Source organism: Oncorhynchus nerka, linkage group LG27, assembly GCF_034236695.1.
Source record: "Oncorhynchus nerka isolate Pitt River linkage group LG27, Oner_Uvic_2.0, whole genome shotgun sequence".
NCBI classification, from domain to species: domain Eukaryota; kingdom Metazoa; phylum Chordata; class Actinopteri; order Salmoniformes; family Salmonidae; genus Oncorhynchus; species Oncorhynchus nerka.
The window spans coordinates 78,543,397-78,560,946 of NC_088422.1; the positions used below are offsets into that span (position 1 = coordinate 78,543,397).

General features: G+C 42.4%; 1 protein-coding gene across 1 annotated transcript in view; it reads left to right on the plus strand.

Moving 5' to 3' along the window:
• LOC115112487 (adenylate cyclase type 2-like) overlaps window positions 1–17,550 on the plus strand; it is a 79,517-nt gene that overhangs the window by 35,897 nt on the left and 26,070 nt on the right. The window contains exons 2-3 of the mRNA XM_029639584.2: window positions 9,753–10,608; window positions 16,123–16,320. Of these exons, the coding sequence (XP_029495444.1) occupies window positions 10,444–10,608; window positions 16,123–16,320 (363 nt within the window). The 5' untranslated portion in view covers window positions 9,753–10,443. The remainder of the gene's footprint in view (window positions 1–9,752; window positions 10,609–16,122; window positions 16,321–17,550) is intronic.

Here is a 17,550-nt window from a genome sequence, read left to right on the forward strand (position 1 = left end):
TCGGTTGGCTCGTTCGGCTCCTATCCCACGTCATGCCTCAGCCGGCTCGTCGGGCTGACATAGAACATTTCCCCTCTCTCGCCAGGCCACTGTTCAGAAGAGCTAGCTAACACAATCACTTCAGACTGAAGCTGGAATGACAGCAAACTAACTGCATTTTGTGTTTTTCTATTGACATTTCTTTGTAAATACCCATACAAATTATTATGCTGATTCATGATTTCGAATGGCTGAGAAAAGCTGCCTGTCTGTCTTGTCCCGACTCCGGACATGTTCATTACCATAGGACAGCTGGAGATCGAATTTCAATGTTGAAACAATGTTGCGAATGTCAGAGAGACAGACCAAGGTTATTACTATTCTCCACTGTTGAAACCCCAATGCTAGTCTAAAAGAAATGGAAGATAATGTCTAGATGCTTTTTTACAGTGTATATGTTGTATATATAAATTGCTTGGCTGGGTTGATGAGACACTGGATTGCACAGTCAGATGGAACAGAGTAAATAGGCATTTCAGCATCATTTATTTAGCCAGTGGTATTTTGTGGAATAGACCCTGGCTGGAATGTGATTTTTAACCAATCAGCATCTAGGATTAGACCTACCTGTTGTATAATCTACTGTATTGTACTGCACTGCACTGCACTCTTGGGATTATTTAAGGGTTTTGAGTGTGTAGATCATACTATTTCTATGATGTACTTGCTGAGATTTCTATGAGTCGGTGTCAGTAGTTCATTGGCTAGCGTACTGAGTAGTCATTATGGCTCCATGATCAGTGCCGTGGTGGTGGAGGCAGGGCCAGGGAGGGCCGTGAGAGGGGTCCAGAGCCAGACCCTAGCAGGCTGCTGTGGGTTGGGAGGTCCTGGGCTGGGGCACTTAGCCAGCTCGCCTCAGCCTGGCCTGGCTCTGCTAACAGAGGGGTTATGAAACCAGAAATAGGGATGTGGTTGGCTGCACTGACTGGAAACAATGCTCTCTTCTTTCTTTCCTTTTCATTTTCTTTCCTCCTCCAGTGTTTTCTTTGTGTCTCCATTTTAGAAAAATGCTTTACTCGCATGCACAGGGAGCTATTGATTATTCAGAATGGGAAGGAAGGAACACTTATGATATTGAATGTGCAAGCAGTGGTTCTCATCATGACCATAATTAGCTACATCTTGAGAGAACAGAACATTACCCAGTCTGATTGATTCAACCTAGATATTGGCTTTTAATTATGAAATTTCTATGAATATCACTGTCCAGGGACCATTCATTGTGTGTGTGTGTGTGTGTGTGTGTGTGTGTGTGTGTGTCATGTAACAAAATGGATGGCTCCACTTGTGTTATGTGACACAGCATTTGTGGAAGTGAATGTGAAACACTTGTATGTGACAAGGGCCCGGCTTCCGACCCACGCTTTCGCTCTCGCCTACACTTCCTGTGTTTATCATAAACAAGCTATGATAAAGTAAAGAGCTGAAAACAGCCTGCGATAACATCCTGTAAATGTCATTATCTTTCGACAGCTCTGCCTGCTGCACAAAGCTAATCCAATACCACTGGATGATGCTACTGGGGTTGAGGGGGGAGGGGGAGATGGGAGGCAGATCTAATTTGACGACAGTGCATTACTGTACATATATGTCAGCTATGAGGAAGTGCAGACAGGGTCCTGTTGTGTGGTGAGTTGGTTGACTCCGTTAGCCTGGTTAAGAGACTGAATGCAGCGCCCTGAGTGAAATGCACTTATTTGCTTGATATACAGTGCCTTCAGAAAGTATTTACACCCCTTGACTTATTCCACATTTTGTTGTGTTAATCTGAATGTAAAATGGATTACAGTGAGATTTTGTGTCACTAGGCTACACATCCACTGACATTATGGGATATTATCTTTTTCAGACATTTTAACAAATGAATAAAAAATGTAAAGCTGAAATGTTTTGACTCTTAAGTGTTCAACCATTTGTTATGGTAAGCCTAAATAAGTTAAGAAGTAAAAATGTGCTGAACAATTCACATAATAAGTTGCATGGACTCATTCAGTGTGCAATAATAGTGTTTAACATAATTTTTGAAATACTACCTCATCTCAGTACCCCAAGCATACAATTATAGGTCCCTCATTCGATCAATGAATTTCAAACACAGATTCAACCACAAAGACCAGAGAGGTTTTCCAATGCCTTTCAAAGAAGGGAACCTTTTGGTAGATGGGTATTTGTATTTATTATGGATCCCCATTAGCTGCTGCCAAGGCAGTTATACAATTTTTAGACTTTTATTACAGAATTCACAACACACTAAGTGTGTGCCCTCAGGCCCATACTCCGCTACTACAAAATCTACAACGCAAAATCTGTGTATGTGTGTGCATTGTGTGTTTGTGTTACTTCATAGTCACCGCTGTTCCATAAGGTGTATTTTTACCTATTTGCATCAGTTACCTGATGTGGAATAGAGTTCCATGTAGTCATGGATCTATGTAGTACTGTGCGCCTCCCATAGTCTGTTCTGGACTTGGACTGTGAAGAGACCTCTGGTGGCATGTCTTGTGGGGTATGCATGGGTGTCTGAGCTGTGTGCTAGTATTTTAAACAGACAGCTCGGTACCTTCAGCTTCTCAACACCTTTTACAAAAACAAGTAATGATGAAGTCAATCTATCTTCCACTTTGAGCCATGAGAGATTGACATGCCTGTAATTAATGTTAGCTCTCCGTGTACTTTTAAGGGCCAGCTGTGCTGTCCTGTTCTTAGCCAACTGCAATTTTCCCAAGTCCGTCTTTGTGGCACCTGACCACACTACTGAACAGTAGTCCAGTTGTGACAAAACCAGGGCCTGTAGGACCTGCCTTGTTGATAGTGTTGTTAAGAAGGCAGAGCAGCACTTTATTATGGACAGACTTCTCCCCATCTTAGCTACTGTTGTATCAATATGTTTTGATCCACAGCTATTCCAAGCAGTTTAGTCACCTCAACTTGCTCAACTTCCACATTATTCATTACGAGATGTAGTTGCGGTTTAGGGTTTAGTGAATGATTTGCCCCAAATACAGTGCTTTTAGTTTTGGAAATATTTAGGATTAACATATTCCTTGCTACCCATTCTGAAACTAACTGCAGCTCTTTGTTAAGTGTTGCAGCCATTAAGTGTTGCAGCTAGAAGCCCAACTTCTGGGGGGAAATTGGAGGGCATGCAATTCAAATAAATAATCATACAAATTATGGATATTACACATTTAGGTACATACAAGTGTCTTATATCAGTTAAAAGTTTAAAGTCTTGTTCATCTAACTGCATTGTCCGATTTACAATAGGCTTTACAGCGAAAGCATGCCATGCGATTGTTTGAGGACGGCGCCCCACATAAAAATATTTTTTCAACCAGCACAAGCTTCATAAAATCACAAATGCCGATTTTAAATATTCACTTTTTGAAAATGTTCCTCTGATTTGGGTCCCAGCTAAAATATGCATGGTCGTTTTGTTAGATAAAATCCTTCTTTATATCCCCAAAAGTCTGTTTAGTTGGCGCCATCGATTTGAGTAATCCACTCATTCAACATGCAGAGAAAGGAATCCAAAAAGCTACCGCAAAACTTTGTTAAAACAAGTCAAAATATATTACTATTTAATCCTCCGGTATCCTAAAATGTAATAAAACTAAATTTCATACGGAAAGAAGTATGTATAATAGAAAAGCAAAATTAGCAGTTGTGCGTCCTCTTCGTTGCGCACGCACAGACTGATTTCCAACTCTGACTCCCAGTACTAAAACTCAAAATTCTTCCTGAAACAAAGACTGGAGACATCTAGTGGAAGCCATTGGAATTGCAATCTGGGAGCTGGATTTGGATATGACCCTATATGTTTCGTTGGAAGAGAAGGGCTCTCAAAAAAACAAAATATTCCGGTTGGTTTTTCTCCTACCATATCAATTGTGTTATAGTCTCATACATGACTTTAACATTTCTACAAACTGAGTAACAGGCAGTTTACTTTTGGCACATCAGTCAGACAGGAAGTGGAGAAAAATAGACCCTAGCCTGAAGAAGTTTTTAATCAGAATAACAGTTTTCAGCTGTGCTAATATAATTGCAAAAGTGTGTTCTAATGATCAATTAGCCTTTTAAAATTATAAACTTAGATTAGTTAACACAACGTGCCATTGGAAGACAGGAGTGATGGTTGCTGATAATGGGCCTCTGTACTAGAGGTCGACCGATTATGATTTTTCAACGCCGATACCGATTTTATTGGAGGACCAAAAAAGCCGATGCCGATTTTTATTTATTTGTAATAATGACAATTTACAACAATACTGAATGAACACTTATTTTAACTTAATATAATACATCAATAAAATAAATTTAGCCTCAAGTAAATAATGAAACATGTTCAATTTGGTTTAAATAATGCAAAAACAAAGTGTTGGAGAAGAAAGTAAAAGTGCAATATGTGCTTTGTAAGAAAGCTAACGTTTCAGTTCCTTGCTCAGAACATGAGAACATATGAAAGCTGGTGATTCCTTTTTAACATGAGTCTTCAATATTCCCAGGTAAGAAGTTTTAGGTTGTAGTTATTATGGGAATTATAGGACTATTTCCCTCTATACCATTTGTATTTCATTAACCTTTAACTATTTGATGTTCTTATAGGCACTTTAGTATTGCCAGTGTAACAGTATGGCTTCCGTCCCTCTCCTCGCTCCTCCCTGGGCTCGAACCAGCAACACAACGACAACAGCCAACATCAAAGCAGCATTACCCATGCAGAGCAAGGGGAACAACTACTAGAAAGCTCAGAGCGAGTGACGTTTGAACCGCTATTAGCGCGCTAACTAGCTAGCCATTTCACTTCGGTTACACCAGCCTCATCTCGGGAGTTGATCAGCTTGAAGTCCTAAACAGCGCAATGCTAGACGCACAACAAAGAGCTGCTGGCAAAACGCACGAAAGTGCTGTTTGAATGAATGTTTACGCGCCTGCTTCTGCCTACCACCGCTCAGTTAGATAATTGTATGCTTGTATGCTCAGTCAGATTATATGCTAGATAATATCTAGTAATATCATCAACCATGTGTAGTTAACTAGTGATTATGATTGATTGTTTTTTATAAGATAAGTTTAATGCTAACTAGCAATTTACCTTGGCTTACTACATTCGCGTAACAGGCAGTCTTCTTGTGGAGTGCAACGAGAGAGAGGCAGGTCATTATTGCGTTGGACTAGTTAACTGTAATGTTGCAAGATTGGATCCCCTGAGCTGACAAGGTGAAAATCTGTCGTTCTGCCCCTGAACAAGGCAGTTAACCCACCGTTCCTAGGCAGTCATTAAAAATAACAATGTGTTCTTAACTGACTTGCCTAGTTAAATAAAGGTATAATTATTATTTATTTATTTTAAATCGGCAAATCGCCGCCAAAAAATACCGATTTCCGATTGTTATGAAAACTTGAAATCGGCCCTAATTAATCGGCCATTCCGATTAATCGGTCGACCTCTACTAGGTACACCTATGTAGATATTCCATAAGAAATCTGCTGTTTCCAGCTACAATAGTCATTTACAACATTAACAATGTCTACACTGTATTTCTGATCAATTTGATGCTATTTTAATGGACAAAAATGTTGCTTTTCTTTTAAAAAACCTTTCTAAGTTACCCCAAACCTTTGAACGGTAGTGTACATTTAAAAGTGAAAAATAATGGAATTGCCCAGCTCTGGCTTACTCTGCCACATAAAAATGTAGTATGAAAGGTGGTCTTCTGCACCACAATCCCACCAGCTCAAATATAGTTTGCATATATGCACGTTGCCAGTTTTCGACAGCAACCATGTGCGTTCCCAATCTCGGTGGCTGGACTCTGGGTGGTGATGACGTCTGTGGTTTTGTGCTGCTCCAGGAGTCAAATGACACCAGTTTGCAAGACCTCTGTGAGAATGCCTCGATTTGCCTCAGCTCTTTCAGAGAAAGGCCTCCCCGACAATGTAGTGCAGTTACTGCTATTCATCCTGTTCTTGAGAGACTCCAGCCTATTCAAGCCAGGCCGCTATTCCAGCACTGCTCCCCACGACTCCACTCAGCGGCGGAGACAGACAGAGATCCGCTGCATCTGTCCTTTGCCATGACAACTTTAGAATTGGAACATAAAGCAGTTGTTGGGCTGGGAGCTGTAATATCAAGCCGTTGTCTCACAAACAAGCGCTCTATGGCGGTGTTAAATGGCTGCCTCTGAACAAAACATCCTGGAATGATCAGTACTAGTATCCTACTGTCCGACTGTCCAACCTATTCACTGATCGTTAACATCGTGGGGAACTGGGCCATCTGCCCCAGTACGAGGCTGCTCTCCAAATGTCTTCATTATTTCCTCACTGTCCTGACCTCCTAACATTGGAATGCACACAGACAGTATGTCAGACAATGAAAGTGATCCCAGTTTAACCAACACACAGAGTAAGACAAAGTAAGCTACAACGTCACTGAAAAGCAAGAAAAAGCATAGAAACTGTTTTATCACCACCCCCTGAGCTGCCTGGCTTAAGTGAACAGGAAGATGCGCAGATTTTTTATTTCTTTTACCTTTATTTAACTAGGCAAGTCAGTTAAATTAAGAACATTCTTATTTTCAAGGAACAGTGGGTTAACTGCCTGTTCAGGGGCAGAACGACAGATTTGTACCTTGTCAGCTCGGGGATATGAACTTGCAACCTTTCGGTTACTAGTCCAACGCTCTAACCACTAGGCTACCCTGCCGCCCCAGGGAAGGAGAACCATCATCCTGTGTTTCATTCATTGATAAGCAGAAGTTCCCTGGAGCCTTCTAGATAAGTCTCCCCTGACTGCTCTCTGAGATATACTGTCTCAGTGCTGTTTCACCGTCCCTTTGTCCCAGAACCATTCTCTAACAGTACCACCCTTAATGGTCTATTTGGACTTCCCTCACAGTTGTGGCTCATTGTCTATCTCTGCCTCTGGATCTCTCACTGTGGACTATGGAACCCTGACCTGTTCACCGGATGTGCTACCTGTCCCAGACCTGCTGTTTTCAACTCTCTAGAGACAGCAGGAGCGGTAGAGATACTCTTAATGATCGGCTATGAAAAGCCAACTGACATTTACTCCTGAGGTGCTGACTTGCTGCACCCTCGCCAACTACTGTGATTATTATTATTTGACCATGCTGATAATTTATGAACATTTGAACATCTTGGCCATGTTCTGTTATAATCTCCACCCGGCACAGCCAGAAGAGGACTGGCCACCCCTCATAGCCTGGTTCCTCTCTAGGTTTCTTCCTAGGTTTTGGCCTTTCTAGGGGAGTTTTTCCTAGCCACTGTGCTTCTACACCTGCATTGCTTGCTGTTTGGGGTTTTAGGCTGGGTTTCTGTACAGCACTTTGAGATATCAGCTGATGTAAGAAGGGCTATATAAATACATTTGATTTGACTCATAACTTACTCTCTAAGTCTCCCTGTTTAAGGGTGATCACACCAACCTACTGTGCTGCATTATCCAGGAGATGAGTAGTCATGACAAAATGGGACCTTTGGTCCTTTATTGTCTGCCATTGGGGCCTGGTTATCCTCCCATTCACCCTCCCTACTGTTTACTCTGGTTGCATGCATGAGCAGACATCTAGCCTGTGGGTTGAATGTCTGAAGGAGCTAAATCAGAGAAATGATAGTGTTTTGTTTAGGTGTTCTTTTTGAAGGAGTAATTTCCTTCATATGAACAGTGTGTATATCATATATCTGAGGGGCCCTGACCTCAAGGCCCCAGCTGTTTTCTAATAGAGAAGACGGATCCCTTACCAGTATGTGCTTTACCTCATCCTCTGCTTTAACTCCCTAACTCTGTCTGTTAGTCAGACTGCAGGATAGCCTGGGTAAGTACAGGATAGGGGCTGGGTAAAGGGTTGTTAGTAGTTTGGCAGTAATAGTGTTAAAGTAATAAAAGGAACAGTTAAACAGCAAGGCTGTAAATTGCTGACCGGACCTCCATCAACACACGGCCTGTTGTGACAGAGCAGGTTGTCACTATGACTGGAGCATCCTGAGTGGTTGGCTGGCTGGGATATCCATTCACACAGCCCAACAGGTGTTTCTCCCTCTCTGGCCTTTAGGTACATAACCTCATCAGCCTTTGCTATTTTATGGCACATGGCAACTGTTGCAGTTGCCATGCTAAAAGACAAACAGGCAACAATGCTTCATACTGTTAGGACAGGTCCAGGAGTCAAGACTATTAGCAACTGCTGAGATGAGGTTTATATTAACTAACTTTATGCAAGCTTAATTTCATATAGTTTCAACCCAGCAACATCTAGCGCCTCCCAAACACACCAGCCTATTTATGAAGCCAAGAATGTAATCTCTTCTACAAAATGAGAAGTGATATCATTATCAGTCTCTGAGCCCAATGGTTTACGGTCACGCCCATATTGTAGCTGTGCTGTTGTGTTCTGTGATTTTATTACCAGGTGAGACAAAGACCAGCCGCTGGGCCCTCTTTAAACCAACCAGATAAGGATGCCTAGTACGTCCTACTGCGTGCTTGAGACGAGAGCCTCCCAAATGTATTTTTCATTCAGCCTTTTTGTAAATACCACGTAGCCTCTGATTCACTGAGCAAACTTCCTGCATGACAGGGAGCCAGCGAGGGCAGACCGACTAAGGGGACTCAGACTCCTCATATACTGACTGGCTTTAGTGGCCTCTGGTCTGTGCTCATTAAGAGTGGAGCAAAGTACATACTCTGCCCAGCCAATAGATCCTAACAAAACATAGACCTGTTTTATTTTCCTACAGCTTAATACACCTTGATTTATTGATATTTAATGTAACTTCTAAGGGGCTGCATTGATGTCCTTAATCATTAGCAAGACTGCAGTTTCACGTAAAGAAGAACGGTTTGGACATACCCCAGTGCCGGAGATTTAAAATATGCTTCTTTCAAAGTGGACCAGTTCTTTTTGTCCATCTTTTAAATGTGTTGCGTATTAAAGCGATGAATGACAATCTCCTTAAACTCTTGTGAATAATGGATTGCTAAGGTAAAATTCTTGGCAGACATAGACTGAGACTCTTGGCTAGCGTTTAAACTCCACAATGCTGAATGTGTTTTGTCAGAGTAAAATGAACAAGATATAAGTAAATTAAGTCGAGACCCGTGTGTTGTTTCATGATGCAAGAGTTCTTCCCTTGACGCTGTATTCTCGAGTAAAGTGCTCCATGGAGAGCTTATTCATTAGAAGGTCTAGGTGTCATCATGGCAGTTCTCTATGGAGCTGTGGCCAAACCAGGACAGAGACTGAGGACTGGGACTGAATACAGACAAACCAGGCTTTCTTGATCGTGGGAACAACTGCAGGGCTTTGGTTGAATGAGGCTTGAAGATTCACTCACTTGTGAAAATGTACACCCTTGGCTAAACGACAGTCTGTCTTTGTCATATGAAGGGACTCACTGTACTGTACTCTAACTGTGTACAGTTTGGCAGACAGTAATGTAGTTTGAAATCATATCGCTAAACTGTTGTTTTTTAAATTCTCACTGCCAGATCAAAATGTAATCTGTTTATTGAAACATAACACACTTAGTGAGTGTGCATCAACATTTTCTGACATGTCAACAAGAGAAAGTGCTTTGAAGAGCCATGCCCCTCAAGTGTTGTGGATTGCTATTTCATTCTACTTCTGTCTTGATAAGTGGTTCCAGTAAGCTCACCCAGTCTCTCTCTGTTGTCTAATCCCCAGGCCTCTGACTGTGACAGCTCCAGTGGGTGGAGCTACATTGGGCCCCTCTCTCTACCCGCTCAGCACTGATGGGACAGAATCCTGAATCCTTGACGACCCCTCTTTCCTTCTCCGCCCTCCCAGGCTCCACCCTCTTTCTCCTCCTCTCCTCTTTCCTTAGACTCTCCTCCTCCCCCGGTCTCTTCTCTCAGCGCTGGGATCATTACTCAACCCCACTGAAGAATGGACCACAGTAGCTGGCAAGGATGAACTGGGTCTAACTGCCAATGCAGAAAGGGAGATAAGAGGGAGAAAGAGAGAGCGAAAGAAAAGAGTGAGAGAAAGTTCAAAACCTGTGAGTGAAAGAAGAGAGGAACATATTAAAAATGCCCATGAGGGATAACATCGACAACTGCACTTGAGTAGTATGAGCTAGAAAGCCTCAGCAAACCTGCCCACCTGGATCTGTAGACACACACACACACACGTCTGTCTCAGTCACAGCAGAAGACGGCTCCTACCCTGCCCTACACTGTGGGGTGGTGTTTTCAACGTTATTCCCTGCCTACCATACCTGTGTGAGGAGTGGTGGAGAGGAAATTCAGCAACTCTTAGAGGACAGTGGAAGCTGACAAAAATGCTTCTATGTTAAAACCAGCAGCCCGTAACCTTTTATCAGGGTTTTAGTAGTGAACAGGTCACCACCACCACCATGCCGGCTAAAGGGAAGTACCTGTTAAATGACCAGGAGCTGAAACATGAGGCCCTGTACAGGAAGTTCTCCTGTATCAGCCAGTACCAGCCTCTGGTGCTGCTACTAGGCCTCTCCATGCTGTCCTGCGGAGTCCTCATCATCCTCTTCTTCGCCCTGCACTTGGTGAGTTTGTTCGTTCATGTGTGTGTGTGGAATCGCTAGCTAGCGGCCGTTGTGTAAGTGACGTCATCTACCGAGACCTAGAAGTGTGTGTGCACCTACCCATGTATGAAGTGACAGTATGCTACACATCAGAGCCCAGCTTTTTTGAATGACTTAGTAATATCCCCTGTGGGGGTGTGATGTCCTCTCTGGATGAGTTGACCGATAATGGATGGAGATTAGCACATTAAAGACACCATTGTGTGGTGGCAGATAGCCTAGTGGTTAGAGCGTTGGGCCAGTAACCGAAAGGTTGCTGGATCGAATCCCTGAGCTGACAAAGTAAAAATCTGTCGTTCGGCACCTGAACAAGGCCGTCATTGTAAATAAGAATTTGTTCAGAACTGACTGGATTCCACAGACACACAAACTCACCAGGTGCAGGGCGAAGTATGTTATTTTTCTGTAGTACATTGAATAATTGTGTCTAGATATTAGAGGTCGTTGTTTGTCTCCTCGAAACAACAGTCAAGGCGTAGCAATACACGAGAGATGATGTTATTGGTGTAGACTTCAGAGTTTAAGAAGCAGGTAATCACTGTATTTGTGTAGCAGGTAAATGTCACTAGTCTAGAGTTTTAGTAGACATTTTAGGTTACATGTACACCACTGTGTAGAGCAGTAGGTAATCACTCTGATGCATAAAACGTAAAGCAGCACTTACACTACCGTTCAAAAGTTTGGGTTCATTTCCTTGTTTTTGAAAGAAAAGTTTTAAAATAACATCAAATTGATCAGAAATACAGTGTAGACATTGTTAATGTTGTAAAGGACTATTGTAGCTGGAAACGGCTGATTTTAATGGAATATCTACATACAGTGATTGCTCCACTAAACGTTTTGCGATTATGCTGCGGGATTTAGAGGTAATTTATGGTTTAGTACGGTACCCTGCATCACCACTTCATTGCTCCAGACCAGCTCAAGGAGGAGTTAGAGCACTGATTATGCTTTTGGGTCCTACTGTGTCTAACTGACAATGAATGGGCGGCATAAACCTAAATAGAAACTGATAATTGTGCACGATCAGTATAACTTACTAAAACTATTGTTACACTAAAGTTTAAACAAACAAAAAAATGGTGATTATTTTGCTCTTACTGTAGTACTGTAGCCCACTCCCAACTGGTCATGTGGTACAATGCTTGAGTTGTGCAGTGGTCTAAGACACTGCATAGCTGTGAAAGGTGTGTTGCTACAGATGCTGTTTCGATACCTGTGCCAGCCTTGACTGGGAGACCCATGAGATGACTGTAGGTTTTTGATTTCTCTCCCTCTAAAAACAGAAATAATGAATTCAAAATAACAAACTGGCTTTATTTACAAATTAGTAACAAAGTTCAAGAATGGCTTTTTTCTCACACATTTTGTTATTTGAAAATTAAATCTCCAAAATATTGTTATTTTTTAAACAAATCAAACGATTAGTATTATTAATTTAGAATTATATAAATGTCACTTTGGATATTCTCACAGATATATTATTAATCCTGTTATTAGCAGGACTATATATATTGGTCACGGCTCCCGAGTGGCGCACAATGGGATTGCCTTGCAGTTCTCCAGCTGTATCCACTGAAACAGCGGTGGGCGCATAAGGTTCAAGGAACGAGGGCAGGGGGCACGGGATGGGCTGCAGAGCTGCGCACAGAAGATTGACCTAGCCCATGGGGAAGGGAGGAGGAGGAAGGGGGTAGGAGGGGGACATTTTTGTTGAAAGTTACAGTTCATATAAGGAAATCAGTCAATTGAAATAAATGAATTAGGCCCTAATCTATGGATTTCACATGACTGTGAATACAGATATGCATCTGTTGGTCACTGATACCTTAAAAGTAGGGATGTGGATCAGAAAACCAGTCACCATTAGCCTCATGCAATGCGGCACATCTCGCGCTGCATGAGAGCTGATCAGGCTGTTGATTGTGGCTTTTGGAATGTTTTCCCACTCCTTCAATGGCTGTGCAAAGTTAATGGATATTGGCGGGAACAGGAACATGCTGTCGTACATGTCGATCCAGAGAAACCAAAACATGCTCAATGGATGACATGTCTTGTGAGTATGCAGGCCATGGAAGAACGGGGACATTTTCAGCTTTGAATACAGATCCTTGCAACATGGGGCTGTGATTATCATGCTGAAACATGAGGTGATGGCAGCAGATGAATGGCACGATGATGGGCCTCAGGATCTCGTCACAGTATCTCGAAAAAATGCAATTGGGTTTGTTGTCCGTAGCTTATACCTGCCTATACCATAACCCCACCGTACCGTCATCATGGGGTACTCTGTTCACAATGTTGACATCAGCAAACCGCTCCCCCACACAATGCTGTCTGCCATCTGACCGGTACAGTTGAAACTGGGATTCATCCATGAAGAGCACACTTCTCCAGCGTGTCAGCGGCCATCAAAGGTGAGCATTTGCACACTGAAATCGGTTGCGATGCAGTCAGGTCAAGATCCTGGTGAGGACGACGAGCATGCTGATGAGCTTTCCTGAGACTGTTCCTGACAGTTTGCAGATATTCTTCAGTTGTGCAAACCCACAGTTTTATCAGCTGTCCAGGTGGCTGGTCTCAGATGATCCCGCAGGTGAAGAAGCTGGATGTGGAGGTCTTGGGCTGGAGTGTTACACGTGGTCTCCGGTTGTGAGGCCAGTTGGAAGTACTGCCAAATTCTCTAAAACGACAGAGGCGGCTTATGGTAGAAAAGTTAACATTCAATTCAGTGGCAACAGCTCTGGTGGACATTCGTGCAGTCAGCATGTCAATTGCACGCTCCCTCATCTTGAGACATCTGCAGTGTTGTGACAAAACTCCACATTTTAGAGACCTTTTATTGTCCCCAGCACAAGGTGCACCTGTGTGATCATCATGCTGTTTAATCATCTTCTTGATATGCCACACCTGTCAGGTGGATGGATTATCTCGACAAAGGAGAAATGCTCACTAACAGGGATATTAACATATTTGTGCACAAAATTTGAGAAATACGCTTTTTGTGCACCTGGAACATTTCTGGGATCTTTTATTTCAGCTCATGAAAAAAGGGACCAACACCTTACGTTCATAGTTTTGTTCAGTGTAGTTTGTATTGACAATGGTGTTTTCTTCACTGACTGTCCTTTTCTTGTGGAAACAGGTTACAAATATTGCTGCTGTTTTGGCACACTGTGGTATTCACGTGATAGATATGGGAGTTTATCAAAATTGGATTTGTTTTCAAATTCTTTGTGGGTCTGTGTAATCTGAAGGAAATATGTGTCTAGTATGGTCATACATTTGGCAGGAGGTAAGGACATGCAGCTCAGTTTCCACATTTTGTGGGCAGAGAGAGAGAGAGAGCGAGAGAGAGGGCTATGCCTACGGCGGCCTCTCTCAATAGCAAGGCTATGCTGTTTTCCTTACTTTTGGGTCAGTCACAGTGTTCAGGTATTCTGCCACTGTAGTCTCTGTTTAGGGCCAAATAGCAGTCCAGTATGCTTAGTTTTTTGGCTAGTTCTTTGTAATGTGTCAAGTAATTGTCTTTTTGTTTTCTCATGATTTGGTTGGGTCTAATTGTGTTGCTGTCCTGGGGTCTGTTTGTGTTTGTGAACAGAATGCCAGGACCAGCTTGCTGAGGAGACTGTTCTCTAGGTTAATCTCTCTGTAGATGATTGCTTTCTTATGGAAGGTTTGGGAATCACTTATTTTTAAGTGGTTGTAGAATTTAACATCTCTTTTCTGGATTTTGATAATGATCAGATATTGTCTGAATTCTGCTCTACATGCATTATTTGGTGTTTTATGTTGTGCACAGAGGATGTTTTTGGAAAATGATGCATGCAATCTTAATTCTTGGTTTGTGAGTGGACCTTAGACCTCACAAACATAGAGGGCAATAACTGATTCAAGTATTCTTTGCCAGATCCTAATTGGGATGTTGAATGTTATGTTCCTTTTGATGGCGTAAAACCCACCACTAAGGTTTTCGTGACAGGTTAGTTAGCATGTGTAGGCTAATACCTATTGTTAAGTGCACAGGCCTGTGAGTACAAGTGTGATATAGTCACTGTGTTCAACTTGTATAACTTCCCTCTCCACTGTGGATAGATAGACTACCTGTTAGAGACCATGAGCCCACCAGTGAGCGAGAGGAGGGCATTCCAACATATATTTATTTCTAAGTGGTACTTAAACAGGATAGTTGAGGCTCAGATTGAACAAAGTGCCTATTGAGAGCCCTGTTGTTTTTAGATGAGTAAAGTCCTCTAGATTCTAACGGAGTACAGGGAGTGTAAGAGAGTCAAAGAGAGCACGGAGAGGATGATTTTACAGTGGTCCTCATTTTACAGAAGTTAACTTAACCCGCCAACAGACACTAGAGAGAGTGTATGTTCTTGTGGGTTTACTTTGGTCATTATTGCAGAATTACGTTTTGCACGATTTGTTTCCTTCCCTAAAGAAGTGATCTAATTTAAGATCTACACCACAGAGCAGGCCATCTTCACCATGTGATAACTAACAAAACCTGATGTGAATTTCAATGCCCAACAGATGAAAACATTAACTTATGGCAGGCTGAGACTGAGCAGATCCCACCTGGGTCATTGCTTTTCAGATGAGATTTCAAGAGGAGAGGAGAAGTAATCTGTTCTCTAATTGTATAGATGTTTACTACTTCATTCCATCTGAAAATAAATAAGAAAAGGAAATGAACAAGTCTCCTATAGGTTGATTTAGTGGGTGTAGCCGTAGTTAAACGTGCTAGTAAAAGCCTTCACTTCTGCTACCATGGAAACCAGCATGCTCAATATACAATGCCGAGATGGCCTTCTGCTCAGGGACCTTTATGCAGTCATTCCCGCTCTCCTTGGCATCTAACTCTCTCCCATTCTCTCTTTCTCTCACTCGCTCGCTTTTTCGCTAACTGGCATGCACGCAAGTTGACGCAAGTGTATACACACACATACACACACACACACACATACACACACACACACACATACACACACATACACACCAGAAATCTATATCTGAGCCTTCCTCTTCCCTCTCAGTGTAATTTAATCAGGAAGATGCTGTGGCCTCTAGCAACAGGACATGACGCAGAGACAGATGTGCAATAAACCTGAATAAGCCACGATGCTGAATTAGATATGGGCCGCTCTCATGACTAGACCGTACATAGGCATAATAAAGGGACTTGAATGATGTTGAAGGGAAGTTGAGTGAATGTTGTTTCGACATATCATTGTACCTGACCTATATAACATTTCAAAACCTCTCCTCAGACAGAATGTATATTATAGCCTGTTTTTTAATCCTTGTCTTTTCATTAGAGCAGTAGAGCATTGTGTGTCTGTCTGTATGGCTGTGTGTAGATTGATATGGCGTCCGTGTCTATGACTGTGTGTATATCTCAATGCAGAGTATAATGTAAATGCCATGACTGTGATTCAGTGTGCGTTATGTTCTCCCTCTCCGTTTCAGAGTGCGGAGGAGCACTGTGCATTTGTCAGCGTGGTGAGCTGCAGCCTGTGTGTGTTCCTGGCTGTGTTTGTGTTGGTGTGTACAGAGACCCTGACCCAGCGCTGGAGGAGACTGCTGGGTCTGGTGGTCTGGGCCACTCACCTCACCATGGGATTCACCTTCATCTTCAGCGGACCCCTCATCCTGCCCTGGGACCAGGTATACACTCTCGCTCGAAATAAAGGTTGCACGACAAAGCCTGTTGGCTTTCAAAATAAATGTTTGAAGCCCATGTCGTGGTAATTATTCTAATCAAAGGAGAGACTTTTAGATTTCTTCAAAACCATCAAACTTTATGAATAATTACTGCAGTAATAGTGTTAATGGTCACCCAATGGTGTGGAGTTAAAGCCCAAATAAACAGGATTTGTTTACAACTATTCATAGTCTTCCTGAGTCCTTGTGACAAAGAACAGATACGTGAAATTATACAAAGGTACATTGTGCTCTCATTCAACAGATATCTGTCTCTAGTTCATTTACTGCTTGTTTATACAGAAATACTAATGCAACATAGGATACTAAGCCCTTCCCTCAGAATGATGGAGTCCAGTATCCATCTGCCATATGGGATAAATAAACTGGAGATTGGGTCCCCCTGGCACCGACAGACAGGCACACAGACACTAATCATGGAATGGAATGCAGTCTTTAGGTTATCACCAAGCCATGGTAAATCTACTGTCAGCGTTAACAGACACATGAGAGTTCAAAGAACCCTATTCTGTTGCCTCTAAGAAAAACAGTATGAATGTACTAATATAATAATACATTCTAATATAAAAGTAATGTGATTAACATAATGTTGTATTTCTATGACACCCACTTCCTTTGTCCTCTTACTCTTTTCCTCCATCTTCGCACCAGACAGTTTATTAGGTACACCCATCTAGTACCAGGTCGGACCACCCTTTACCTCCAGAACAGCCTGAATTCTTCAGGCATGGATTCTACAAGGTGTAGCGTTCAAGCATTGTGCAATTGATATCAAGGGATCTAACGTGTACCAGGAAAACATTAGCCACACCATTACACCACCGCCACCAACCTGTACTGTTAACACCAGGCAGGATGGGGCCATGGACTCATGCTGCTTACGCCAAATCCTTATTCTGGTCATTATTGCAGAATTATGTTTCACACAGTTTCTGTTCCTTCCCTGAAGAAGTTATCTGATTTAAGATCTACCCCACAGAGCATGCAATCTTCTCCATGTGATAACAAACAAAACACTCAGTGGCCAGTTTATTAGGTAGGTAGGCCACCCCGTTCACGAAAATGGTTCGCTCCTACAGATAGTGAGTCATGTAGCTGTGGCTTGCTATATAAAGAAGGCAGACAGACATCAAGTCATTCAGTTACTGTTTGATTGAATGTTAGAATGGGCAA